Source organism: Dipteris shenzhenensis, chromosome 20 (assembly GCF_047967505.1).
Source record: "Dipteris shenzhenensis isolate YYH24624 ecotype China chromosome 20, Dip_SZ_1.0, whole genome shotgun sequence".
Lineage (NCBI taxonomy): Eukaryota > Viridiplantae > Streptophyta > Polypodiopsida > Gleicheniales > Dipteridaceae > Dipteris > Dipteris shenzhenensis.
Genome location: NC_141615.1, coordinates 36155358 through 36183039, shown reverse-complemented (window position 1 = coordinate 36183039; position 27682 = coordinate 36155358). Strand labels below are relative to the sequence as shown.

The window sequence follows — 27682 nt, the reverse complement described above, 5'->3', positions numbered from 1 at the left end:
TGAAGGAACGTCTACAGAGCCATGGCTGGGTCATGAGAGATTCTAGGGATCTATGCATACATTCATCATAAATCTGACAAATAATGATTGCTAATAAATGGAATTCTTTCCTTCCCAAAAAGGGTGTGTTGAACAAGCAATCTATGAGTAGAAACCACTAAAGATAGAAATCATATGACATGTGATACCTTAAGCACAGCCACAACATCTGTCCTTGAAAGTCGTTGCTGTTTCAGAAGGAGATCTATCCGCTCCCTCATACCCTGATTTCTGTAATATCACTAACTAATCAGCTAGATACAGCCTGTAAACTGAATAACATGTAAACTCGAAGACAGATTGATCATTAGAGATGTTTTGTCCTATAATGATTTAGTACTTACTCTGAAGCCCATGTGTGAGCCAATATCAAAGCCAGCAGCTGCAACAATACGAATCCCCATTAGTTTCATTGTGTTCTTAATATGGGTCATATATTGGGATCTCAGTAATTAGCAAAAAGACACATCAACTGAGATCTACTGACCTGCAACGTAAAAAGCCCTGCCTCCATTTTGGCCAGATATCTGTCTTCATCATCCATCTGGTTGCACAGTACATCTTTAATTGAGCTTCTTGAGCCATCCGCATATATGCACCAATACTAAAAACTAAACTGGCAATACATCTTTACAGAAGGTGATTGACCCCTATTTCAGGAAAAGACAAATCGTCTGATGCAACACAATATAAAACACACAAGAAAACTGACAAACCAGAGGAAGCATTGAAAAAAACCTCAACAGCATCAATTTCCAGAGCCTCTAATCGATTTGTTTCAGCCTTTACACGATCTGAATACCTATATACACAAAAAACACGAAGCATACAAGTCATCCAAAACTCTCTAGGATGTTAGTATAGAGTTCCATTATGCTTCAGCAACTAAGAACAATTCTAGGACTGCACAGAAACAGGTCTCCCTGATGATCCAAAGGCCAAAAGAATGATTTAGACAACACCTTATGTACAACTCCATGAGTCGATCAACTTTCTCAAACTCATTCTCCATGAATTTTCCAAGCAAACGCTCTCTTCTAGAACCTCGTGTTAGCCCCCCTGCAAATCAATATATTAGCATGCTAAAGCAGGAAGAACTGCAATAGGCAGAGAAAATCAGTTTACATTCTATTCCATAAAATTTAGCTGGTCGTTGCACATCACAAGCTTCGCAAGAAAAAAGCTTTAAAATTGCACATATTCATACCGAAAAGTGAGGCAATGATGGATATGACATGCTCTTCTATCTCTTGTTTGGTTGTATCACTCCCATGCTTTGCCTTCAAAGGGATCTGTACCATGAAGCAATTTTCAGCTTTCTTTTACATGATAGAACCAGGCAGTCTTGCACCCGAAAATTAGTGTCGATCTTTCAACAAAGGCCTGTTCTTCAAATTAAGAAAAGCCCAAGCACATCAAATTAATATATAAAACATTCTCAGGGTACGAGGCTGGTTATGTCAAAATAACTTTGGGTACAACATGCATTCCCACGCTGCTCCTTTCAAATCATACACAATACCTACCACAAGCGTGACATAGCGCAATGCAACAAATCATGAGTGCTACAATAGGCATGGAAAACGGCAGCATATTTGAAACCGGCCTCTAATCACTCAGAGGGCAGTGGAACTAAACCTTTAATCACTTCAGCACTTATTTACAGCTCACAAAGCATATATCACAACCATTAACCATTGCATGATCACCATTTGGCATTTACCCATTTGTTCACAAACAAAACCACTGAAAAAGGGATGGAGGCTAAAATGCCCTTGCTCAACAGACATAGACAAGTGCACCCGATTGGCCCCAAACACCGTGGCGCCCCTTTCGGTATTTCTTTATATTTCACAGTGAAATGATTACAAGTTGCATCTGGGAGACCTTTCCTGCAATCGAGCACGCAGCCCCAATTCACTAAGCCTTCGCAAGGCTTTCAAGCATATAACACCATCACATAAGTGCACTTAACCCGTAGGCTCAACCCAAAGGCATTCTCTTTTCCGAGTGCAATTCCATTGGCTGTCCAGATGCAATCACACTGCACCCCAGCTGCACTCTCTTTGAGTGGTTTCCAGATGGCATTCACAAAGCTTTTCAAAGCTCCAAAATAAAATCAGCAAAGTACCCAACCAAAGAATGACTCATATAGCACTGCCTGGGCACCTGTGAGCCAAGAAAGAGGCGGCACACGAGGCCAACCAATAGCTTATGGCAAAAAGAAATTGCAGTAGCAAAATCACAACTTACCAAGCCCTGAAGACTCGAACCAAGTCCTCAATCGCCAAGAGGACATAGTAGCCAATGCCCAATTGCATTCTCAGCCAAAGAGGAGTGCAAAGGCACGAAGAAAGAGCATTTACAAGAGCCGACCAGCAAGAATTCCACTGAAAAATGCGAAAAGAAACACTTCTGTCGCGAAGAAGTGGGAGTTCTTGGGCTCAAAAGAAGCGTGCTTCAGAGAGGAATGCATTGAGAAGGTTTTGGAGAAGTTTCATCGCCGGAAAGTCCTCCAAAACTGAGAAAAACCAGTCAACCAGCGCGTCGAACCACTCGAAATTCAACAGAAAGCTGTAGCTTTGCAAGAGGAGAGGCCCAGGAGGCGGTAGAAGAAAAAAGGTCCAGAAAAAGCCACTTTTGCAAATTCGACCAGCAAAAGAAGTGCTCAGCTCTGCCCGTTCTACCAAACGCACGGAGGGAAAAGCATATCACTACGAAGGGGAGGCAGAGGGGAAGCCATCGGGCCAAACGGAAGTCGAGGAATCCAAACAGGTGAGGAGTTATGAAGAAAAACGGAATTCAGCTGAAGGAGGCTGAAAAACCAGTCCAAAATCTCAACAAAGGGAGAAGATGAGAGAGAAAACCACACATGTGAAGTTTAGAAGGCCCAGGAAGGTCCAGGAATGGCAAAGGAGCATGTAGAAGGCACTAGAGCCACCTGGAACTCTAGGGGGGCCACTGAAGGTACATGGCCCTCATTGAAAATGCCACGTCATCATTTCCCAACAACCACTCTTTTAAATCCTTGGAATGCCTTTGAGCCTAGGGATTAATTACGCTTATGTGCTAGGCACCATGCCGCGTTTAATTACACATTATTAAGCCCACGCTTGGACTTTTAAAACCAAAGTTGTCACGGTCTTGTAGTACATTAAAGTACCTAGAATTTCACGCCCCCGTGACATACCCCTCTCTTGAAACAGCAAACCACAGTTTGCTGCCCCAAAACACAGGAGCGAGCATGAAATATAGCATAAAAGAGTATACAAGAAAGCCGCAGCTATAGTATACAGAGACAGTGAAAATATGGCTAGGAGAGGCATGCATCCATCCATATATACTGCTCAAAATCTATGTGATCCTCGGCGATCAATAGTCAAGATGCATCAATATCATGAAGTCTCACAGCAGAAATACTGTCAGCTCAGTATCTCGGATGAAACATACAGTGTCATCAAGCGACCTCATGAAATCTTAGTGAGCCCGTCTGTACTGAGGGAGTGGAGGTGCTACCCCCCTCTCGAACATCAGGTAATGCTCCAGACGCTCGCTCTGCTGAACTACCTGTAGGAGCCCAGACCGCAGTCGGCTCTAATTGGAAAGCATCAAGGTAAAGCTGCAATATCCCAGGTGAATCTGCCAGTTCACCTTCCTCCATCCATTTCGCATCAAGTGATGGGTAATTTTGAAATTTTACCAAGTAGCGACGGATAACTTTACCCTTGAGCTTTCTATCTCTGTGTGCCAGAATCTGCTCTGGGACCAGAAGTTCATCCTGTTCTTCCACTTCAGGCTGCACCTCATCAGGTACATCCTCGGAAATATCTCCCTGATATTGCTTTAATAAACTCACATGAAAGGCATTATGTATCTTCCAATGCGGAGGCAACTTCAGCCTGTAAGCTACCTCGTTTATCTTTTCAGAAACCTGGAAAGGACCATAGTAACGCATGTTCAGCTTTGTGTACAACCTTTCCTTGCCTTTCTTATTTTTCAGCCTTGCCTTCTGAAAACGCAGCAAAACCCAATCACCTTCTGTGAATACCAATTCCCTGCGGTGCTTATCTACTGCTCTTTTCTGCTTGTCTTGACTTCTTTGCAAGGCATATTTGATCTTCTTGTAAGCCTCTTCAAGGCTTTCCACAAAACGATCAGCTTCGAAGATTTTCTCTTTTGTATGCAAAATGGGAGGTATCTTCCTGGCACCTTCCACTATTTCAAAAGGTGCTTTACCTGTGGATGTGTGCACCGTATTATTGTAAGCATATTCCAACAAAGGTAAATAATGCTTCCATTTGCTTTTGTGGTCTGAGACATAGCATTTAAACATATCCAAGATGGTAGAGTTTTCCTGCTCCGATTGTCCATCAGACTGAGGGTGAAAAGATGACGAAAAATTCAGCGTAGTGCCCATATTTTCAAACAGTCCTCTCCAAAAGAGGCTGGTCATCCTCGGATCTCTATCACTGATTATGGATTCAGGCATCCCATGATACTTGAAGACATGCTGCAAAAACAATTTGGCCATTTGATCTGCTGTAATTTTCTTTCTTACTGACACAAAGTGGGCTTGTTTGCTAAACCTGCAAATTATTGTCCACAATCCATCATGTCCAGTAGGAGTACGTGGAAGATCAAACACAAAATCCATAGCTATGCTTTGCCATGGTCTATCCGGAATTGGCAAAGGGTGTAACAACCCAGGTGCCTTCTGCCTGTCAAACTTTACTTTCTGACAAACCATGCATGTTCTCACATATTCTTCCACATCTTTCCTCAAAGATGGCCAATAAAAGTATTGCTCCACTGTTGTAATTGTTGCTGTAATTCCCCTATGTCCTGCATATGGAGGAGCATGACTTTCCATTATGACTTTCTGTCGCATCTGATCAGTGACACAGAGTCGTCCATGCATCAAAATGAAACCCTCTTTCAACATATAGTGATCATGCCTTTGACCATCAGAAAGCTGTTCATAAATAGTTGAAAAATCAGCATCATTAACATACTGATCTTTCATCACATCTAACACATTGTTATAAGCAATGCTCACTGCTGAAACACTGGGTTTCTTGGAGACTGCTTCAGGCTGTGGTTTCCTGGAAAGTGCATCAGCCACAACATTTTTGTTGCCCGGCACATGTACAATTTGAAAATGAAACATTGAGAGGAAGTTAGCCCATCTCATGTGCTTTTCAGATAATTTTCTCTGCGTGAGAAAATATCTAAGTGACTGATGATCAGTTTGCACATAAAAATCAGCTCCAAGAAGGTAATGTTTCCATGTGGTCAAAGCATGTATCACTGCTAACATTTTCTTCTCGTATGTCTGCAAGTACAATTCAGCATCTTTGAGAACTCTACTCTCATATGCAACCACTCTGCCATCCTGCATCAAAGTGCCTCCTATGCTGTTCCCACATGCATCACAAGTTACAGCGAAGGGTTTTGCAAGATCTGGCAAGATAATAACGGGTTCAGAACACAATTTTTGCTTCAGCTCTTCAAAAGCTGCATTTTCCTTTGGTCCCCACCGAAACGGTACAGCTTTCTTTTGTAAAGCATGCAAGGGAGAAGCAATTTCTGCAAAGTACTTTATAAACCTCCGATAGTATGAACACAACCCAAGAAAGCTTCTGACTTCATGCAGATTTTTCAAAATTGGCCAACTCCTTATGGCCTCAACTTTTGCAGGATCCATCTTGACTCCATCCTTTGACACTATATGACCGAGAAAATGAATCTCATGCATAAAGAACTCACTTTTCTTGGTGTTTATTAATAGCTTGTGTCTTTTCAACTCTTGAAACACAATAGTGAGGTGTTTCCTGTGCTCCTGCTCATTTTTAGAGAACACAATGATGTCATCTAAGAAAGTGCCCACAAACTTTCTGTGTGCTCTAAAAATTCTGTCCATCATTCTATTAAAAGTGGCAGGTGCATTAGTCAAACCAAAAGGCATCACAAGGAACTCATATAAGCCAAATGAAGTGCGGAAGGCAGTCTTGTAGACATCTTCAGGCCGTATCCTTATCTGATGGTATCCACTTTTAAGGTCAATACGACTAAACATTGAGGAACCTTCCAACCGATCCAATATATCATCAATGCGTGGAATTGGAAAACGGTTCTTATTTGTGACTTTATTCAAAGCCCTATAATCAATACACATTCTCCAACTGCCATCCTTCTTTTGCACAAGCAACACAGGGGAACAGTAAGGAGAATTACTTGGCTGTATTAATTCCTTTTCCAAGAGTTCCTTCACTTGTGACATTATCTCTTCCTGTTGTGCCTTACTGACACGATAGGGAGGTATATTAGGCGGTGAGCTTCCTGGAATTATATCAATTTGATGATCCTCGGGCCTCTTGGGAGGTAATTCTTGAGGAAGTGCATCTGAGAAACAATCCTGAAAATCTGAAATAAAAGCAGCCCTTTCTCTATCTAAAGCAGAAAGAGTAGAGCCTTCCTGAACTGGTTGGCTGTCCTCTTTGACAAAAATCAAGTACGCTGAAATATGACGCTTTATTACATTGGAAATACAAGAAGCTGAAACTATAGGGATGGACTCCCCTTTCAACTTTACATCAAGTACATGATTTTTGCCTCTATGAGTTAAAGAAATCTTCTTGTTTCTCATCTGCACATCAGCCCCCACCCTGTACATCCAAGGCATCCCAAGCAAAGCATCACACTCTGGCAAAGGCATAATGTAGAAGTCCTCTGCATCCTGATATCCCTGGATATGCATCCTCAACTTGCCAATGATAGGAGTGACAGGTGTGTTGAGTTCAGGGTTGGCCATATCACACATGCCGGATGGCCCCATTTCCTCAGGCTCAATGCCAAGCCTTCCTGCCATATCAGGAGTTATGAAATTTGCCTTTGCCCCAGAATCAAAGAAAAACAAACAATTTTGATTTCTGATTTTCCCCCATGCTCTGCACATCTCAGTCTTTTTCATTTCCTCTTCATCATGTGCATGTGGCAAACTCCCTATCACATCTGGAAGAAGTCCTGCAGAAGGTTTAGGCTTTTTGCCCTTCCGATCAGCCTGTTTATCATCATTCTTATCATCATCTGACCTGTCTCTTTTCTTGAATGGGCAATCATAAGAGCGGTGTCCCTCTCCTTTGCATATAAAACATTTGTTTTGCTCCATGAGTGACTTTTTCTCTTCATCAGATAACTTGGTACGGGCTGTTTATTAGGCTGTCCACGCCTTTGACCAGCTTTGAATTGGGCTTTTCCTCCCTTTTGAAACGGTCGTTTGCCATAATTTTTAATTTCAGATTTGATGTCCTTATCTTGGTGTTTGGCAGCCCGTTTGTTGTCTTCTTTCTTGCTGTCCATAAAGCCCAAATTCTTCTCCTGCATCCATGCATATGCTGTCCTTGCATTCTCAATTAATTGAGTCATAGAACCCACCTTGGTTTTGATGCAATAATCACGTAGCTCACTAGGCAATCCACAACAGTACCTCTCTATTTGCTCTTTCAAAGAAACATGCCTGTAAGAGCTCAATGGCAGCAAAACATCCCAAAACCTCTGGGTGTAATCATCAAGATTCTTGCAAAGTTTGTATGACAAGTCATGCCAGTGTGAAAGTACTTCAACTTCAAAAGTTGGAGTAAGCCAAGTAGAAGAGAACACTTGCTTAAATTCCAGCCAAGTAGTAGGTGCATCTCCATGAAGCATAAGGTTGGTGTACCACTTAAGTGCATTGCCTTTCAAAAATGTGGCAACCTTCCTCATCTTGGATGCTTCTGTAAACAAACCCCCAAGAAATGCAGCATCAAACTGTTGAAGGAATGTGAGGGCTTTGTACCTGTCCTGTACTCCATTATATGTATCAAACTTGACATGAGAACCACCATCCTTAAATTCTTTATATACATTTGATATTGGCTGTCCCAAAGATAGCTGTATATTTGCAGCTTTCCCTTCACTAGGGAGAGCCATGCTTGGCTCAACATTAGGCATGGGAGCATATGCTGTGGCTTGCATGCCTGGCTGCATTCCCACATTGTCATACATGACTTGTTTTCTATGCCAATTGGCGGTGAAATCAACATAGCATCAAAGATCGAATCTGTACCAAAATATTCATGTTGCTGCCTCAAATATGGCTGAGGTGGTTGAGCCACATTTATGGACTGCACATTATTATTTTGAGGAGTAGAAATACCCAAACCAAGGCCTTGTGCTGGCTGCTCATACTGTTGCACTGGTGGTACTTTTTGTACCTCTTTCTTAAGTGCTCTTTTGGGCGATTCCTCTCTCTTGGAAGTCACTTTCTGAGTCATTTTAGATGGCTGTCCCTCATGGGAAACTGATGCATGAGTGTGCGGTCCGCCATGAGAAGCTGATGCATGTGTGTACTCACTCTTTCCCTGCTTGTGCTTTCTTGATTTCTTCTTCTTCTTGGCATTTGTTTGCACAATCTGAGCCAAATTTTGAGCCAGCTGAGTCAAAGCAGTCACTGCACTTGCAAATTGTGCATTCAACATAGTAGCATCATCTGACTCACTGCTAGAACTAGTATCACCGTTGAGCTCAGTTGTAGCTTCATGTGTGGCCTGCTCAAAAGGCATTTGTTGTGCTTCCTGCAGCTGTACACTAGCTGGATCATTAAGGCTTTCCTGCCTTCTCCTTTGAGGAGTTGTGGAGCTCTCTTGCTCATGGGTACTCACCATGTTTATGGTTGTAATATTCAGCTGTCAAAAAGTGCAGCAAAGATATCCTTCCACCAAACTACCGAGGCCCACCTCTTGAGAAAGAGTGTGTGGTATCCCGGCAATGGAACCAATGAAACCGGCCTCTAATCACTCAGAGGGCAGTGGAACTAAACCTTTAATCACTTCAGCACTTATTTACAGCTCACAAAGCATATATCACAACCATTAACCATTGCATGATCACCATTTGGCATTTACCCATTTGTTCACAAACAAAACCACTGAAAAAGGGATGGAGGCTAAAATGCCCTTGCTCAACAGACATAGACAAGTGCACCCGATTGGCCCCAAACACCGTGGCGCCCCTTTCGGTATTTCTTTATATTTCACAGTGAAATGATTACAAGTTGCATCTGGGAGACCTTCCCTGCAATCGAGCACGCAACCCCAATTCACTAAGCCTTCGCAAGGCTTTCAAGCATATAACACCATCACATAAGTGCACTTAACCCGTAGGCTCAACCCAAAGGCATTCTCTTTTCCGAGTGTAATTCCATTGGCTGTCCAGATGCAATCACACTGCACCCCAGCTGCACTCTCTTTGAGTGGTTTCCAGATGGCATTCACAAAGCTTTTCAAAGCTCCAAAATAAAATCAGCAAAGTACCCAACCAAAGAATGACTCATATAGCACTGCCTGGGCACCTGTGAGCCAAGAAAGAAGCGGCACACGAGGCCAACCAATAGCTTATGGCAAAAAGAAATTGCAGTAGCAAAATCACAACTTACCAAGCCCTGAAGACTCGAACCAAGTCCTCAATCGCTAAGAGGACATAGTAGCCAATGCCCAATTGCATTCTCAGCCAAAGAGGAGTGCAAAGGCACGAAGAAAGAGCATTTAGCAAGAATTCCACTGAAAAATGCGAAAAGAAACACTTCTGTCGCGAAGAAGTGGGAGTTCTTGGGCTCAAAAGAAGCGTGCTTCAGAGAGGAATGCATTGAGAAGGTTTTGGAGAAGTTTCATCGCCGGAAAGTCCTCCAAAACTGAGAAAAACCAGTCAACCAGCGCGTCGAACCACTCGAAATTCAACAGAAAGCTGTAGCTTTGCGAGAGGAGAGGCCCAGGAGGCGGTAGAAGAAAAAAGGTCCAGAAAAAGCCACTTTTGCAAATTCGACCAGCAAAAGAAGTGCTCAGCTCTGCCCGTTCTACCAAACGCACGGAGGGAAAAGCATATCACTACGAAGGGGAGGCAGAGGGGAAGCCATCGGGCCAAACGGAAGTCGAGGAATCCAAACAGGTGAGGAGTTATGAAGAAAAACGGAATTCAGCTGAAGGAGGCTGAAAAACCAGTCCAAAATCTCAACAAAGGGAGAAGATGAGAGAGAAAACCACACATGTGAAGTTTAGAAGGCCCAGGAAGGTCCAGGAATGGCAAAGGAGCATGTAGAAGGCACTAGAGCCACCTGGAACTCTAGGGGGGCCACTGAAGGTACATGGCCCTCTAGGGGGCCCATTGAAAATGCCACGTCATCATTTCCCAACAACCACTCTTTTAATTCCTTGGAATGCCTTTGGGCCTAGGGATTAATTACGCTTATGTGCTAGGCACCATGCCGCGTTTAATTACACATTATTAAGCCCACGCTTGGACTTTTAAAACCAAAGTTGTCACGGTCTTGTAGTACATTAAAGTACCTAGAATTTCACACACCCGTGACAATATTTTACAAGGAAACAGACCTCCTACACCCCTCTTGAATGTTCCAGCCGAATAGAGCTATCTAGCTTCATATACCACTGTGGTCTTGTGCAGGAGTAGGTTGCTCCAAACAAAGGTCACTGTGTAGTCAATAACTCTGTTTTTCCAGCTCTGTAAGCAGCCTGTTGTTAGGACTTCTGATCCTGCAGAGTTCTTCCAGATAGGGGAAAATACTGCTTGCTGTGTGAATCTCTTCATAGGTTGTCATTGCTCTGGTCAATGCAGAATTCCTATCCTGTCTTAGGGTATGCTGGTTCTTGCAGATCTCTACATAGACGAGCTCGAGACCTTAATGGGATCACTAGGGGGGCTGGTTGCTCTCTTGCAGGTACTTTGATTCAGATTCTCTTATATGCAGATGACGTGGTTCTGATGTCCTCCTCTACTAAGGGCCTCCAGCGACATTTGGATGCACTACAGTTTTTTTGTGAGTCACATGATTTGAAGGTCAACCTTGGCAAGACCAAGGTTATGATCTTTAACACATCTCAAGCAGTCATGCATAGAGAGCAGTTCACATTCGATGTAACGCCGGTTGAGATTGTCTCCTCATATACCTACCTAGGTGTCATTTCCTTTGGTCCGATTTTCACAATGAGGCCAGCGATGCAAGCCTGTTTGAGCAGGGGGTATGCCTCACTTGCTCGCCTGGAGAGACAATGCTTCCACTGTCACTTTCAGGACCCCCAGACCAAGGCTCTTCTCTTTGACTCCTTGGTTCGACCAGCAGGCATGTACGGTAGCCCTTGTTGGGGGCCAAATCTTTGACACAAAGTATGCTCGAGTAGAGTGACTACAAATCCTCTTGCTCTCATGGATGATCCGAGGCAAGCCATCAGTGCCACATCATATCATTCAGTACGGGTCCAGTACTGCGAAGCGGCGCAGGTTGCCATGGCTGGCCCTGTCTTCATCCATGGATCTCACAGACAGTAGGGATGAGAGAGGTTGGTATGCCCAGACACGTAGGTGATTCGAGAGATTGGGGCTTCACATAGACAGACTGCCTCTCTTCCATTACAGCTCGGACACTCCATCTATCCTGCTAGGATACCATGAGGTCAACTAGGTCATTCGAGAGGATCTACTACAGTTGCCCACATTCAAGACCTGGATGGAGCCGAAGGAGCTTCCAGTGAAGCTCAGTTTCTACAGAGACCATTGCCTGCGCATCTCTAAGGAGGGCTTCATTGTCCCACCAGAGTACACTCGGATCCACTTGCCACACTCACTGAGGATCTCTATCGGACAGTTTCGAGTCTCATCACACTGACTCCACATCAAGAGCGGACGAGCTGAGGGGATAGCTAGGGAGAGAAGCCTATGCACATTATGTGATCGACAGGAGGTGGAGTTAGAGAAGCACTTCGCGTTCAGATGCCCTGTGTACTACAAGATCTGCAGTCAATACGATTGCCTTTTCTGGGCCGGTTTTGAGCCACTATCTAGATTTCTCTCATACCCAGACCAGGGATGCCTTGCTGCCTTCATCCATGAGGCGGTCCGCCACAGGGAGCACTTACTCAGGACGCAGAGACAGTCTTTAGGCACATGGCCCAACCCTTCTCAAAGTAGGATCACAAAGTTCTTCCAGTCAAATCACACGAGCCTTGCGGCCATTGACAGCAGGCGCAACAGAGATCCAGATCCTGAGACACGCCGCACTCATCAACGAATGGACATGCCGATCACATTGAGCGACCTCCCATCCATGTTCAAGCTTGGGACACGGAGCTGTGGAGGGTCCTGCATGACTATCCTCTCGAGCTGTCGAGGAATCATTAACCTTCATACTGGTGATAGCTATACCTGTGACTCCAGTTATGAGGGTACTCTCTCCTGCGAGGCATGACAAACTCCTGAGGCGCCCTCTCTTGTTGAGCATCACGGCCAGTGGGATTGGAAATTAAGCCCCCTAGTCTTGAACACTCCTAATGAAAAGGTGAAATGTAAGTCATGCCGACTAAAACTGATGTGGCCAACTAAGCTGCAAGTGCGAGAGCCCCATAGGAACTGACCGGAGATGATGAAGAGACCTGATGGGTGGAGACCCATCACACCTATCTCATGCATATGGGGTGTCCCCTTGGGTGGAATCCCCAAGAGAACTGGGGGTTAGACAACTCTTCGGGCGATGGGCTGAAGAGGCCCAACTATGGCAAATGCTGATGGGTCTGAGATATCTCCAATGGTGGAAGACCCATCTCTCATAGCTGTGAAAACCATATGTTCCCCTGCGAAAGCTGATCCAGCTGACTGAGTTACCGGAGTGGAAGACCCAGTGGAGCTAACTGGACATGATAAAGCTACTGGACGAGTAAAAGACCCATCTGACGTAACTGATCCTCTCGGGTGGAAACTCCAAGAGAAGAGGCTGCTGAAGCTGTACGATCCCCGTGGGTGGTAGAACCAAGAGTCTCATCATCTAGGTGTGCAAACTAAGCTAAGCTCGCCTCAGGGATGGAAGACCCCTAAGAGCACGCTGTGGAAATGGCTGCACTATAGAAAACCCTGAGGCACTACATGTAGCGACTATGGAAACTGAATGTGTTAGCACTTAGCCGGTCCGATTTCAACGTTTTTTGAAATTCCTAAGCTGCCCGGATACAAACAACCCTTTCCCAAACTATTTCGGCTGAAAAAATTTTGTCTGTACAATTGTACGGACGTCTTTACGGACAGGTGCGCAATGCTTCCTGGAATCCGTACGACTTTTCAGAAGTTGATTTCGAGCATTTTAGAACTGTTTTTGGAGGTTTTTTGCACAGATCTGGACTCTTTTCATTCATTCATGCCTTCCTCCAACTTGCTCTAGCACCTCTCCCTCTTGACTCAAATCTACCTGGTACAGTTGATTTATTTTTGCCATGGGAAGCAACGATTGGATGGGTATGTTGTCAACTGAGGACAAGCTCGATGGACCCAATTATCCCATGTGGTCATACATGGTGAAACCTTTGCAAGTTGCCAAAAAATTTCGGGGTACTGTCTCAAGATCGGATCTTCGACCTTCCTCTGTGGCGTCCACTTTTGCTAATGCTACAGCCACTTCTGGATCTAGTGCTACAGCTGGTGCAGCCGTTACAGCCACCTCTACATCTACTACTAGTCCAACCACTCCTCCCACACCCGAACAGGCCAGATGGGATGGTAGATATGCTCAAGCACATTCCATCATTTCTTTTTCAGTCAAGAGACATATCATTCCTCACATTCGGTCTTGCAAGACATCGAAGGCTACGTGGGAAATCTTGGCTGACCTTTACCAAGTTCGCACCACATGGCACCACCTCCTTCAGTCACGTACCCGCCTTCGAACTCAAGCAATCCAGGTATCAGCAGTCCCCCTTATAATGAGTGACCAACCAGGTGTTGAGAGTTCACGCTCAACATCATGTGATCATGTGTACATAGCACCATCATGTGATCATATGAGCATAGCACTAACTGTCACGGGGACGTGGTGGTGATGGTGAAATGTCTAAACTAACTGTCACTGAATTTAGCCTAGGCTAAGGGCCTTAGTTAATGCCCAAAAAGTACCTATGATTTCATGTGCAATAAGTGCAACTCCTGGTGCTATTAGAGTGGTTTCAATTTTTAAGGTCATTGGTTTGGTTTAGTGGGGTCATTCTTTAAAAACTGACCCCCTAGAGATCCTACAAACTAGGGTCATTGGTTCCTTTGCATTAGGGTCATGGTGTGCCATCCGACCCCCTAGGGGTATTAAAAATCCCACGCCTCATTTTGTCCATGTGTCTGCTTGTGGCGTGTCTGCTTGTGGCCTATATGCTTGCCTTGTGGCACCTAGGTGTCACCCCTGGAAGCTCCTAGAAGGCCCTCGAGCCCTTCCTTGCCTTTCCATGCTGATTTGAGACTTCTCTCCAACTAGGGGCAGCTTCATTCTCTAGATGGCGGATTGCTGCAGCTCTCCTCTTGCTAGCTGAAGTGGAATTTCAAGCTTTCTTCGTGACAGTTCTCCTCCCCTTGGTGCCCTCTGTTGTTGGCATGCTTCTGGGACCTGGACACCTTCATTCTGGGCCTCTTTTGAAGCTTTTATCGACTTTCTTCGCAACAGAAGTTCTTCTTTCCTGCATCTCAAGCCATATTCATGGGTGCCTCTCTTCCTGCTCCTGCCTAGTGCAAGGCGCACTGAAAACGGAGGTGTTTGTGGGCTGAAAACTCTATTCTGGTGGACGCATTCATGGCTGATTCGCTACAGCTTGCTGGACACTCTCTTTTTTTATCTTTTCTGGTGCTGGAAGACACTCATAGGCAGCTCCCTCCTACCAGAGTTTGCTGTCCGCTTTTCATCCTACTTCTGGAGCTGTTTCGGGCTGAAACAGGTTTTGTCTATTGGCTGAATTCTCATCTTCCCTTTCTACTCTTTGCTACAGCCATTCCTACTGAGTTCCTGCTTGGTTGGATGCCTTGCCGTTGGCCCGGGAGAGGATTGGGGCACTAGTTGTGATACTCTCTTCTTGGGGGTGCAGTGGCTAGCCTTGGGCTCGGTAATGGCTTGGTTGTGGGTGAATGCATTGCGGGGCATGCCTTCTAATGGTCTACTTATGTTATGCATGACTTCAAAAAGGAACCAAAGGAATAGCACTGAAGTTGGTCACTAGCACAGCCACGCGTTGGCATTGTACTGGGTTGCACCTGCGGGTGAGCTCTTAAGGGAGTCCCTTTGTATTTTGAGCTAACCAGTTTAAATAAATACTGGAAGGGTATGCTAATGTGGGGATACAGCCTGGATTGTAGGGAGGCAGCCCTATGATATCACACACTCAGCCAGTACCACCTGTGCCTCCAAACCCAGCTGTGGGGGGTGTTCTTCAAGCTTCAGAAGGACCCCAAGGACAGCAGCCTCTTTATTTGCAGCCCCCTGACTATGATCAGTTGGAGCCCAGGCTCAAGATGAAGGATTACAAGGAAGGGGGGGCAGCAGTGAAGTTTGAGACATTCAATGGTCATGCACTTGGCTTTTGCTGGAGGGTACTTCGGAGAGTCTTCGAAAATCAGGAAGGCAACCACATTCCTTAGGGGTGATGAGATGCAGTGGTGGTCTAAGCTTCTCCTTCAAGGCCAAACACCTGCTACATGGGTTGAATTTAAAAAGGCATTCTCAGCCGCATGGCTCACCACTACTTTTGAAGTGGATGTCATGACTCAGTGGCATAACTTGAATGCTAGGGAATGCAGTTTTCTTGAAGATTACAACAAGAAGTTTTGGGATGCGCTTCTACCTGTGAGCTCTTACAGAACATTCCCCATTTCAGAGCAAGCTGAAAAGTATTGTTGTAATTCAGATCGGATTATATATATTGCAGTTCTACCTTCACCGACAATTTAGATTGCACTTGCCAAAGTCAGTGTTTTTTGCAATTGATTCATATAGTGATTTTCACGACACTTTGAGTACATTTCTTGCACCATGTCTACGACTAGCAACCTCAATCTGGAGGCATCTGCTAAGCTAGACAAGTCCAATTACGGCACATGGAAATACAGAATGGAGACCATCCTTGTACTTCAGGACAAATGGGAGTATGTCGATGGATCTACACCTAGATCTCCACGAGTCTAAGAACACTTCCAGGATTCTCACACTGAGAAACCAAATCAACCATAGTTTCCGCAACAGTAGTGAAACTGGTCATGCTTATGTACTCCAGATCACAGACTACAACAATCAACTCGCAACAGCAGGAGACACTATGAATCCAGCAGAAATGGTTCAAGTCATCTTGAATGGACTAGGAGAGGGATACAAGATAAGTACGCATATCACCTCATCAAGCAGAATGTGCAAGATGTCATGCTAGGACAGCTCAACACCGTCAAGACATCGAAAGAAACATGGGATATGTTCGCAGCTCTCTACGAGTCCAAGAACACTTCTAGGATTCTCACACTGAGAAACCAAATCAACCATAGTTTCCGCAACAGTAGCGAAACTGATCATGCTTATGTACTCCAAATCAAAGACTACAACAATCAACTCGCAGCAGCAGGAGCCACTATGAATCCAGCAGAAATGGTTCAAGTCATCCTGAATGGACTAGGAGAAGGATACGAGAATCTAGTCCAGAGTATTGCCATCCAACGGCAAATTCCAACACTGGAAGAACTTCAGTCAATCCTACTTGGTGAAGAATTCAGGACGCAAGTCATTCATGCACGCAAAGGTCATTCTAATGATCAGGCATTCACAGCTTCAGACAGAAGCAGAGGCAAAGGCAGAGGTGGATCATTCCAGAGAAGTGGTCATCAGCAGAGTCAGCATCATCCTCAGCAACATAAGAATCAGCAAAGAGAAAATCACTTCAATCGAGGAAGATTCCAAGGACGAGGAAATGTATCCACCAGCGTGTCATGTTAAATTACATAGCGCAGCAGAACAGAAACTGAACAAAGAATAGAGAGTACACAGTAAACTGAAGATGAACAAAATTTTCCTTTAATACTAATGTAGTACAAATGATGGCTCCATCCACCCATGCGCTTCCACAGTGGAGCTTAGATGGCGATCTAGACAAATACTAGGTGAAGAGCTACTAGCTGGAAGATCTCTGCAAAAGATCTGATCTGAACTGATCTAATACAATGGACTGGGGAGGTCGCCTCTTTATAGCTATGAGGGCGGTAGTCGGATCAACGTAGTCGGTGGAACCGACCAGTCAACCTAGTCGGTGAAGCCGACCAGTCAACCTAGTTGGTGGAACCGACTAGTCGTCCATGGAATATTCAAAAAATATTCCCTATACCGTTGCCTCGAGGGCTCTCGCCCCCAAACCCCCACCAGGGGAGCCAACGCTGGAGGCCAGCTGGCCCCTAGGCCCCAGCAAGAATAAGGGGCTCCCACACAATCACCTTTCTACCATCGACGGTCTCATTGATAGACCTCATCTGGCATGCAAGTCAGGATCCATCCAGTGTCCCGGGCTCACACATGGCTTCTCCTCATATGGAGGCCTTACAACTTGAGCACCTTGGACCACTCGTGGTTAATTTATGAAAGAATTTGTCTATCCGTTGGTACCATGCTCTTGGGGCCTATTTCAACCCGTACAGAGCCTTCTTCAGCTTACATACCTTGTTCTCAGAATGGGGGGCCTCAAACCCAGGTGGCTGAGCCACGTACACCTCCTCCTTGAGGTCACCATTCAAGAATGCTGATTTAACATCCATTTGATAAACTGGCCACTTTTTATGAGTAGCCACTAATAGTACTGTGCGAATAATGATCATTCTGACAGTCGGAGCGAAAGATTCCTGAAAATCAAACCCTTCGACCTACAAAAATCCTTGTGCAACCAATCTGGCTTTATACTTTTCCAAAGTCCCATCGGCCTTGTACTTTATCTTCCAAACCCACTTGGTGCCAATAACCTTTCTGTTAGGTGGTCGATCTACCAGCTCCCAAGTTTCATTCTTCATGATGCTGTCATATTCTACTTGCACAGTGTTTTTCCAATCTCGATCTGCAAGTGCTTCCTCCAAACTCGCAGACTCCTTTACTTCTGCAATAATCTCAGCCATCAAGGCCATATTAACTATGTAAGCAGAAGCCCTCCTTTGCTCCTCAATTCTTTTCCGGTGGTGTAACAACACGTTGGTGACTTATACCTTCATCATCTGATATTTCCTCCTCCTTTATAGCTCCTGGGACAGGTCCATAGTGAATTACCTCTTCGCTTGATGGTAAAGTGGAAGAGCTCTTCTCTGTCTCCACTGCATGGGGCTGCTTCTTGAACACCACATCGTAGCTCGCTATGATCTTCTTTGCCTCTCGGTCTTACAATTTATAGGCTTTCTTCTCATCACAATAGCCTAAGAAGATACATTTGATGCTTTCTGGTTGTAGCTTGTTTCTCTCTTAGTCTGGTACATGCGCATAGCATTCACACTCAAACACTCTGAAGTAGGAGACAGATGGCTTCTTACCTCTGTAAGCCTCATGTAGTGTTTTACCTTTGAGTGCCTTTGTATAGCTGCGATTAAGGATGTAAACCACAGTATTGACAGCCTCAGCCCAAAAGTGGTTTGGCAATCCAGCACCTTTCAACATACACCTCCCCATCTCCACAGTGGTCCGCATTCGGCGTTCAACAACCGAATTTTGCTGAGGCATATGTGGTGTCGTCGTTTGTCGTTTGATCCCTTTGCTCTTGAATAAAATCTCCAAACTCTGTAGAAACAAACTCACCACCACCATCCGATCTAATTTTCTTCACTTTTCTCCTTGTTTCATTTTCAACAAGCTGTAGCCATTCTTTCAATTTATTAAAAGCTTAAGCCTTTTCGCAAAGAAAGTACACCCACATCTTCCTACTATAGTCATCGGCAATCAATAAAAAATAGGAAGATCCCCCCAAGGCCTGTGTAGGCATCTTACCGCACAAGTCAACATGCACCAACTCTAGAGGAGCGTTTGCTCTATTCTTGCTTTCTTGTGAGAATGCCTTTCTCTGTTGCTTGACCATCATGCAAGCTTCACACGATTCTTTGATTTCTGCTACTGCAGGTAAGTGAGCAGCCATACCTTGCTTCTACATCTCCTTCAGCACTGCAAATCCGATGGGGCCGAATCTTTCATGCCAAAGTCTTGTTGTGCCCACTCCAGCGGTGGCTGTAAGAGCACTTAGCTCATACAGGTTGTTCCTCCTTATTCCTGTGCCAATAAGATTGCTAGCACTATCCAGAATTTTTTGCTCCTGTCTTGTTGAACCTCGCCTCATGGTCAAGGTCAGTTATGGAAGCAACTGATAGCAAATTTCTCTTGATTTGTGGAACATACAGCACATTAGATAGTTTCTTATCATCTCCATTTATAGAAACAAATGAAACCGTACCTATACCCTCAATAGGGCATTTTGCATTATTTACAACCATCACGGTGATGGGTTCCTGTAGAGGCTGCATGAAACAATGTAGACCCTTGTTGTAGGTCATGTGACTGAAGGCACCACTATCCAACACCCATGAATCAGTGGTTGATGCTTCTTGAACTAAGGAACACTCTTCCTCAATGGCTAGAAATAGATCCAACTCCGCTTCCGCTGTGTTAGCTGTCTCTTTCCCCTTATCTGTCTTCTTCAGGGTACCATTCTTTTCATCTGCTTTCTTGACCCGACAATCTACAATCACATGGCCCTTCTTCTTACAGTAGAAGCATTCTCCCTGAAACTTCTTCTTGCCGCCCTTCTTCGTCACCACTAGTAGAGGACTCACCTTTGGTGGAGGAACCACCTTTGCCTTTCGCGGTGGCAGAGAATGCAGCATCCCCATTACCGCCTCCATCTCGAGCTTTAAGCCTCAATTCCTCCTCCATAAGTAAAGCACAAAACTCCTCAAATGACAATGGTTGGGGTCTCACCTGAGTGTTAAGCGTTGTTACCAATCCATCAAACCTTAGTAGACATATCTGGAGGCACCGCCGAGCTAGCTCTTCGCTAGTCTTTTGTATCCCAGCACCAGCCATCTCGTCACACATATTTTTTATTCGGGTTATGAACACCTCCGCTGTCTCTCCTTCATTAAACTTCTCAGCTGCGAGCTGATTCTCCACGTTCTGGATCCTTGTCTAATTCCGCATCTCATACTGACTCTTCAATATGTTCCACGCCACAATTGCCTTAGATGTATGCTGAATCAAGGTCAATACACTATCAATAGTACTTGTAACCAAGGCACACAGAGCATCTGTGTTCCTGCGTTTCCAAGCTCGTAGAAGGTCGGCATTAGGAGGTATCATACTCCTCGGATTTGCTGGGTCAGGGGTTCCTTGTGGTTCTGAAACAGTCTCTAGTACTGTCTCCAGAAGCTCATATGAATCCAGAATAGCAATAATTGTAAACTTCCACAGAGTGTAGTTCGTACCATCTAGCTTGCCTTCAGTGAAGGCTCCTGGGCGAATCCTCAATGCATGGATTGTTGGTGCAGCACTGCTGCTGAACTCAAGTTGCTTCCTATTGAGCCGCTTCCTGTTGCCATCACTCCGTATGCTGTTGAAGCCCTCGCCTCTCTTCTATTCTTTGATCCTTAGAGCCGCCTGGACTCTGATACCATGTTAAATTACACGGCGCAGCGGAACAGAAACCGAACAAAGAATAGAGAGTACACAGCAAACTAAAGATGAACAAAATTTTCCTTTAATATTGATGTAGTACAGATATCTTCCATGAGAAATCATAATGGAAAACCTCAAATACACAGGAGATAGAAGCATCGACTTCACAGTCATCTACTATAAAGGTTGATGAAGAAGAGCAAGAATTGCAAGAAACACCCCAAGCAAAGTCACAGCAGCTCAAACAGTCTACTAGGGAAAGCAGACCTCCAACCAGATTGACATATGCTCCGAAAGGCAAAGCAATTCAGGTTGAAACCATCAACTATGCTCTCATGACTACCATCATGGCTACAGAAGAGCCAGTGTACTTCGAAGATGCAATAGACAAGCTAGAATGGCAAACTGCTATGAATGAAGAAATGGATGCTTTGTATAAGAATAATACTTGGGAATTATGCGACCTTCCACTAGGAAAGAAGGCCATAGCAAACAAATGGGTATACAAAGTGAAGTACAATCCAAATGGCAGTATTCAAAGATACAAAGCCAGACTAGTTGCAAAAGGATTTGCACAGCAATTTGGTTAAGATTATGATGAGACTTATGCTCCAGTAGCAAAGATGGATTCCATACGGTTCTTGATATCACTAGTGACACTCACCAGATGAAATGTGTATCAGCTTGATGTCAAGAATGCATTTCTTAATGGTTATCTAGACGAAGAAGTCTATATGCAATAACCAGCAGGTTATGTTGAACCATGAAAGGAGAATAAGGTTTGCCATCTTAAGAAAACTCTCTACGGCTTAAAGCAAGCACCCAGAAGTTGGTACAGTAGAATCGACAAGTATTTTGCTGATCTAGGATACATGAGGTCCAATGCAGATCATACTCTCAACTACAAAGTTCAAGGGGAAGACATTACTATTGCACTTTTGTACGTAGATGATATGATTGTGACCGGAAGCAAGGATGGCTTCATCAGAAAGCTAAAACAAGACTTATCTGCAAAGTTCATGAAAGATCTTGGACTTATGCACTATTGTCTTGGAATTGAGTTCTGGAGAGATTCAGACAGCACCTTTTGATAATCCATCGGCTCAAGCATTCGCCAAGAATCCAATATATCACTCCAGGACAAAGCACATTGATGTCAGAGAGTACTTCATCAGAGAAAGAGTGTTACTTGGTGACATCACACTGCAGCATTGTGATAGCAAAGAGAATGTTGCAGACATCTTCACCAAACCACTCGGTAAAGAGCTTTTCGAGAAACATTGACTAGCTCTTGGTTTGACGCAGAGAAAGGTGACAATGTAATGTTCAGTCCTTCTTCGATTCCCCCTCTTGAGGGAAAGCCTACTTCATGATGTTGATCTTGAGGGAAGGTGTTGAGAGTTCATGCTCAACATCATGTGATCAGTGTGCATAGCACCCCCATGTGATCATATGTGCATAGCACTAACCCAATAGAGTGCTATAAAGGAAAGGGTTAGATACCCTAACCCTAACCCTAAATGGGTTTGTATATATTCTACATTTTCAACTAAATCTAGTGTACAGCTAGTCATTTGTGGTGTGCTCTCTAGTTGTGCCCTCTCTCCTCATCTCCACTCTTCTCTTCTTCCCTCTTCATATTTTGTCACCAGGGGTCCTCCAGACGCCATGCTCTCAGGGTCTGTTTCAACCCGTCCTCCATTTGGCAAGGTCTGCAAGCAAATAACAATCTCCTTACACCAGTTTGAACCTGAGCCTCCCTCCTCCTCGCAAGGGCACAATCCTCCAGACGTCAAAGTAGATTCCCCCAAGCGCTGAATCAAGGTCGTCCTTCAGGAAGGTCCTTGCCTTCACGCTCCACTTCTCATGAACTTCCGATCAGGGCTTTGATAACATGCCATAACAGAGGATACCTTACGCAGCGGAAGACTGATAGATAGCCCAGGAATTCACACAAAAGTGTTTAACTACGGAATCCAAAACTTATTTACTTGTGTGTACTCAACATGCATGTGTGCAAGCCAATAAATAGACAATGCTCCAAGAGAGATATAGAACCAACATGAGATACATTTCCATCCACAATAGGACACAATACAAGAGAGTCCAGAGTCCCACTAAACCGTGGTCCTCTGCCCTTACCAAAAGTTGTCCTACCACCTCCTTGGCACTTCTAGATTCTTGAGCCCACATGCTCCTCGTCGAGCTTCTGTAGACTTTAGTCATCATCCCGACAAACACGCCTCCAAGCTATCCTACCGAACAGCTAACTGTGAGGCAATGAACTAGAAGACTTGACCTCCTTGCTGCCCTGATGTGCAGCCAATTGTGAGGCCCATGCTTCTCCTACCCTGGAAGACAGCCAAGGGTCCTGATCCCTGTGGACTCTTTGTCTACTGCTGATGGCCACTTCCCCTGTTCCAAATCTGGTCCCTGCCTCAGGGTCCTGATCCCTGTGGGCTCTTTGTCTACTGCTGATGGCCACTTCCCCTGTTCCAAATCTGGTCCCTGAGGCAGGTTTGCTGCAGGTCCAATCTGCTGGTGAGTGAATTGTGAGCCCAAGTGGCTCCCCTTTTATAAAGCAAATGCCTCTCCGGCCGACCCAACCTGTCCAAAACCGACTGGGGCCCAGACCCCTGTATAAACCGACCTGGCAGGTTCCTCTCTTTGAGATCTTGCAGGCCCCGCCTGGCCACATGGCATCCAGCCACTGGCCCAGGCAGATCTGCCCCTGCCCAGACCTGATCTAGCCTCTTGTCTGGCGCAGACCTGCTCCAAATCCTGTGCTATATGGCCTGTACAAAGCCGCTGGACTGTTTCAGCCCAGATCTTTGGCCTCTGGTCTGCTCCTGCCAGGCGCCTATCAGCTCCAACCTTCTGCCTACAGTTTTGGCTCTGCACCAGCCCTGGATCTCGCCCTAGATCTGCCATGCCCACCCCATATGTGCTGTTGCAGACACCTGTCATGAAGGCGCCTCCAGACCCATGCACTCTTGGGCTGTACCAGCTCTTCCAAGCCATCCAATCTTGACCTGCCTGCTTCTCAATGTCCACGCAGTCTTGTACAGGCCTCCATGCTCCAGTCAACATGTTCCAGGCTCCAGACCTTGCCCGGAACTGCTGCCAACTGATCCACCTTGCCACGTGCCTGCCGTACATGATCTCCCACCAAGAGCTCCACTCATGGCCAGGTATGTCCTGAGGTTGTGCTGCCCACATGGCAGCCTGTGTGCTGCCCATGTGGCAACTCCCTCCCTATGCTTTTCACTCCAAGTTTGCCACCCACATGTGGTAGCCCTAACCCTAAGTCTACCTCCCCGCACTCTCCTCATATGGGGGCTTACACATGGGGAGGTGACATTTCCAACAGGAGTGCCGCTAGAACAGCAAGAAGCAGCAAGTTCACATGGCACACCAAGGGCAAATGGTGTCAAAACATCAAGAAATTTTGAATATTGCACGGACACACTGAAGTAAAAGCAATCCATGTTGTTAAACAGAATAATCTCAATGTGGCCTAATAATGGCGAGGCATGCAAGAGGCTCTAATGTAATGATGAGACATCAAGATAAAGAGGCTCTAATGTAATGTAAGTCGAAATGTACCATCAACTAAGAGTTCATTTCTGCTTATTCCTTGGACAGGTTCTGCCCAAAGGTGAAAGGTTTCCCTCAACATGCACCCTTAAAAAGATCTCCATTTTGAAAAGACCTAACTCCAAACAAGACTAAAATTGTCTAGTTAGCCAACATTCACGAAAGCAAAAGAAAGCTCTCTCAAGAAAAATCCAATGCAATTAAAGTTTTATTCATGAAGGAACTTTTGGGGTACCTATCTTTGGCAACACCAAGCTCTAAAAGGATGTAGACAAAGAAAACATCTAGATGACCTAACAATATTAGACAGATGGCGCTCTTAGAGAATATTCTGGCCCAAAGCCATCGTGATCAAGCTTGAATTCCTTTACATTCCGGATACTATAGCTAACATAGGCTGCATTTAATGATGATTACAGGGATGTTCAAAAACTGGGAAATTTTGATTGATGTGTGGTCATTGTGATAGTAAAAGTTTAAATTAAATCGCTGCACTTTTTGCAAAATAATACCAAAACACAGAGACCTGGATGTGAAGATACTGCAGAAAACGAAGGATGTTTTCAACATACAAAAGAAAGAGCCTACCTTGCCCATGAAGGCTGCAAAAAGTGTTTTCAGACCCAAAACATCAACAAATCGTTCGCACGCTTGGGGGCACCGAGTGGTAGCAAAATCCAACGCCTTCATGGCAGACCCATAAGCCAACCTTTTCTGTTTCATTATGATTATCATAAGCTCAACACCTTCAGCCTTCACAAATCTCTCTTTGTTATCCAACGGCATGACAACATTACAGAGGCAATCGAACAAGTTTTCCAGCATTTCCTCTTCTTCGCTGGTTTTAGGATCCCTTGATTTGTAGAGCGCTACAGCTTGAAGAATCGTATCTACCCCGTTAAGCTGCCCTACCCGCCGCTGATTCACGACACTGTTTTGCAAGAGGATTGCTAGAATCTCACTCGCATATAATTTATTGCTGTCGAACTCCCGAACTTTGATCCTGTTCAGGAGCCATCTAAGAAGCTTTGTTCTTTCACAAACCAACTCTGACACGGGAGGCTTCACCTCAATCATATTCTCCAAAATTGAAAGAGTATTGAAAACAGCTGCAGCTTCATCAGGCTCGCTTTCTTCCAATCGTGAAAGATTTTGCACAAGCAACTCTAACGCATTGTTCTTTACAAGTGCTTCTACAAGCACTGCTGCCGAATCTTCGGTTTCACCAATAACATCTTCGTCAGTGAGATCGCTCAGAAGACTCACCACGTCGATGGCGATGTCGGTGTTCTCGTGAGTCAAAAGACCCAGAAGTGAGGGCACTGCGTTGAGCCTGACAAGCTCGGGATACAAGTTGGGTGCGGCTGCCAGAGCATGTAGTTTCTTGATCTCTTCGTCCAGTTCGACTTCCGAGTCGACGAATTTCTCAGGCTGTTCGGCATACTTCATGCGGGCTTCCAGGTTGTCACGCAGCTTTCTTTCGAAAGACAGGACGAGCTTCTTGAGACCGCGCAAATCCAACACTTCCACAGCCTCATGGGAATTCTCGAGAGCCTCGAGCAAAGCGAGGTCGAGGGCGGGGGGGGCATCGGAGTTGGCATGGGCAACTCCGTTCTGGAGGGGAGCAAAGTCGGGGTCACGCTTGCGTTTTCCTTGCTGCTGCTGGGAAGCCATGGCGGGGGGCTTGCATAGAAAATCGTTCAATCAGCAGAGCAAGAGGTGGTGCTGATGATGAGCTCCATATAACTACCAAATTTGAGAGATGAAGTTGAAGAAGATGACCAAGACTCAAAACTTAAGATGAAGATGATGATGAAGATGATCAAGGAACCTCAAAATTTGAAAGATGAAGAAGATGATGAAGATGATCAAGGAACCCAAGACTCAAAATTGAGATAAAGATGATGATGAAGATTATCAAAAGGAACCCAAGACTCTCAAAATTTGAGAGATGAAGAAGATGATGAAGATGATCAAAATTTGAGATGAAGATGATTCTCGGCGCTAATATTCTCGGCGTTATCTCAGCACCCAGGGAAGGGCTCGTTCCCTCAGATTATAACTCTTTGGAGAAGGAAGCGCGCCATCTCTCTGCCCACACTATGTGTCGTTATAATAAGTATATATTATATATTATAATATAAATATTTTCAATTACTGGTCCATTCAAAATTTATTGTTTTTAATCTGAATTCTTACAACATTCCTCTCTTTTGATTCATGTTATCGATGCGAGGGAGCACAGAAATCCAAGCTGGATGCAAGATCGAAAGATATCGACACCTTTATTCATATGGTTGTAGTCCATGTGACAATATTGCAAAAACTGCAATGAGTATAAGTTATTATTGTATCGCCTTATTCATGTATTTATTGGACTTGTTGCCAGAGGGTTAACAACTCCTGGACCAATTTGATTACCCGTCCTTGGGTTATGGTTGGGTCTGCAGACGATGTTGTGATGCGGTTGTCTTTACCCAATGAGTATGGTAAAGATGGCAGCACTGATAGATGGAGCGAGCTTCTTGTCGATTTTTTCCTTGTAATCCACGAACACCGTAGATTGCTTGCTCAGTTTTTAAGAAGCCAGTGTCAACCGTTTCTTCAAACAAACACACATAACGCCCTTGAAGAGATATGGGCCTTTGAAAGAGGCGACTTGTTGTTTGAGCATCTATCTATTGATTTGGATTGGAGCTGAGGTTGGGCAAATGGTCGTCAATGGTGAGGGACACCTCCAGGATGACTGCTAAGGCTTCACTGTATCTTGCACTTTCCTTGAGTGTTTTGTCATAACTGCTTTGCATAATTGATGCATGTCTATCCAAGGCTCTGATGAGTGTTTCCTGGCTTGTCCATTTGATTTTAGAGTTTATATTGATTAACGACCTATTGCGAGTAGCATCTGCATTATCTGGATCATGATGATTGGCATCCCACCGGTAGCAACGGGGCACCGCATCAGATGTGGGATGCGTGCAAAAGGAAGATGGAGCCTGCATGTATTCAAGGAGGTACTTTTCATTGAGCAGCTTTGGTCTATGCCAAGCAGACTTTGGCTCCAATTTCATGCTGATGTTTGGAGTGATTTGTGCTTGGCGGATACTCATTGAAATTCCCGAGAGGTCCCATCCTCCTCTTGACTACATGTTTGGGTATTGCCTCCAAAAATCACTAATGGGATTACTAGGCATGGGAATCCTATCTGTATCTTGTTGCAACTCCCTTGTGGGTGTGCGAATTGGATTATTCAATTCTTGAAGCTCATTAATGGAATCATTAATGGTGTCTTCCATTGAAAACTCAAGGGAGATTGGAGGAACATGTGGTCTTAGGGGAGAGGAAGAGGTTATAGGGGAAAAGCTTGAGGTCGAAGCAAGTAATGAATTCGAGAAGTTAGAAGTAGGGATGTTGGTGGAAAGTGGAGGGAGAGCAGAACAAATTGATTTAGCAACTTGATAATCCTCAAGGGATGGATTGTCAAGTGTTGGAAAAAAGTTAGGTGTAACTGGATGATAGGAGTTAGATTCT

At 44.8% G+C, this 27682-nt stretch overlaps 1 protein-coding gene across 3 annotated transcripts in view; it reads right to left on the bottom strand.

Annotated features, from left to right (window-relative positions):
* Positions 1-26047, bottom strand: part of LOC147889591 (ARM repeat superfamily protein) — a 35959-nt gene extending 9912 nt beyond the window's left edge. Inside the window, exons 1-8 of one of the 3 annotated variants that reach the window (XM_087391648.1) lie at positions 25983-26037; positions 24740-25938; positions 1247-1331; positions 1002-1098; positions 778-841; positions 527-583; positions 384-421; positions 189-270 (exon numbers count right to left, since the gene is read on the bottom strand). In XM_087391648.1, the coding sequence (XP_087247774.1) occupies positions 189-270; positions 384-421; positions 527-583; positions 778-841; positions 1002-1098; positions 1247-1331; positions 24740-25825 (1509 nt within the window). In that variant the 5' untranslated portion in view covers positions 25826-25938; positions 25983-26037. Of the gene's footprint in view, positions 1-188; positions 271-383; positions 422-526; positions 584-777; positions 842-1001; positions 1099-1246; positions 1332-24739 lie in introns of all 3 variants that reach the window. The other 2 variants (XR_015542912.1, XM_087391649.1) reach the window with 2 other exon arrangements.
* Between the last annotated feature and the right edge of the window lie 1635 nt (positions 26048-27682).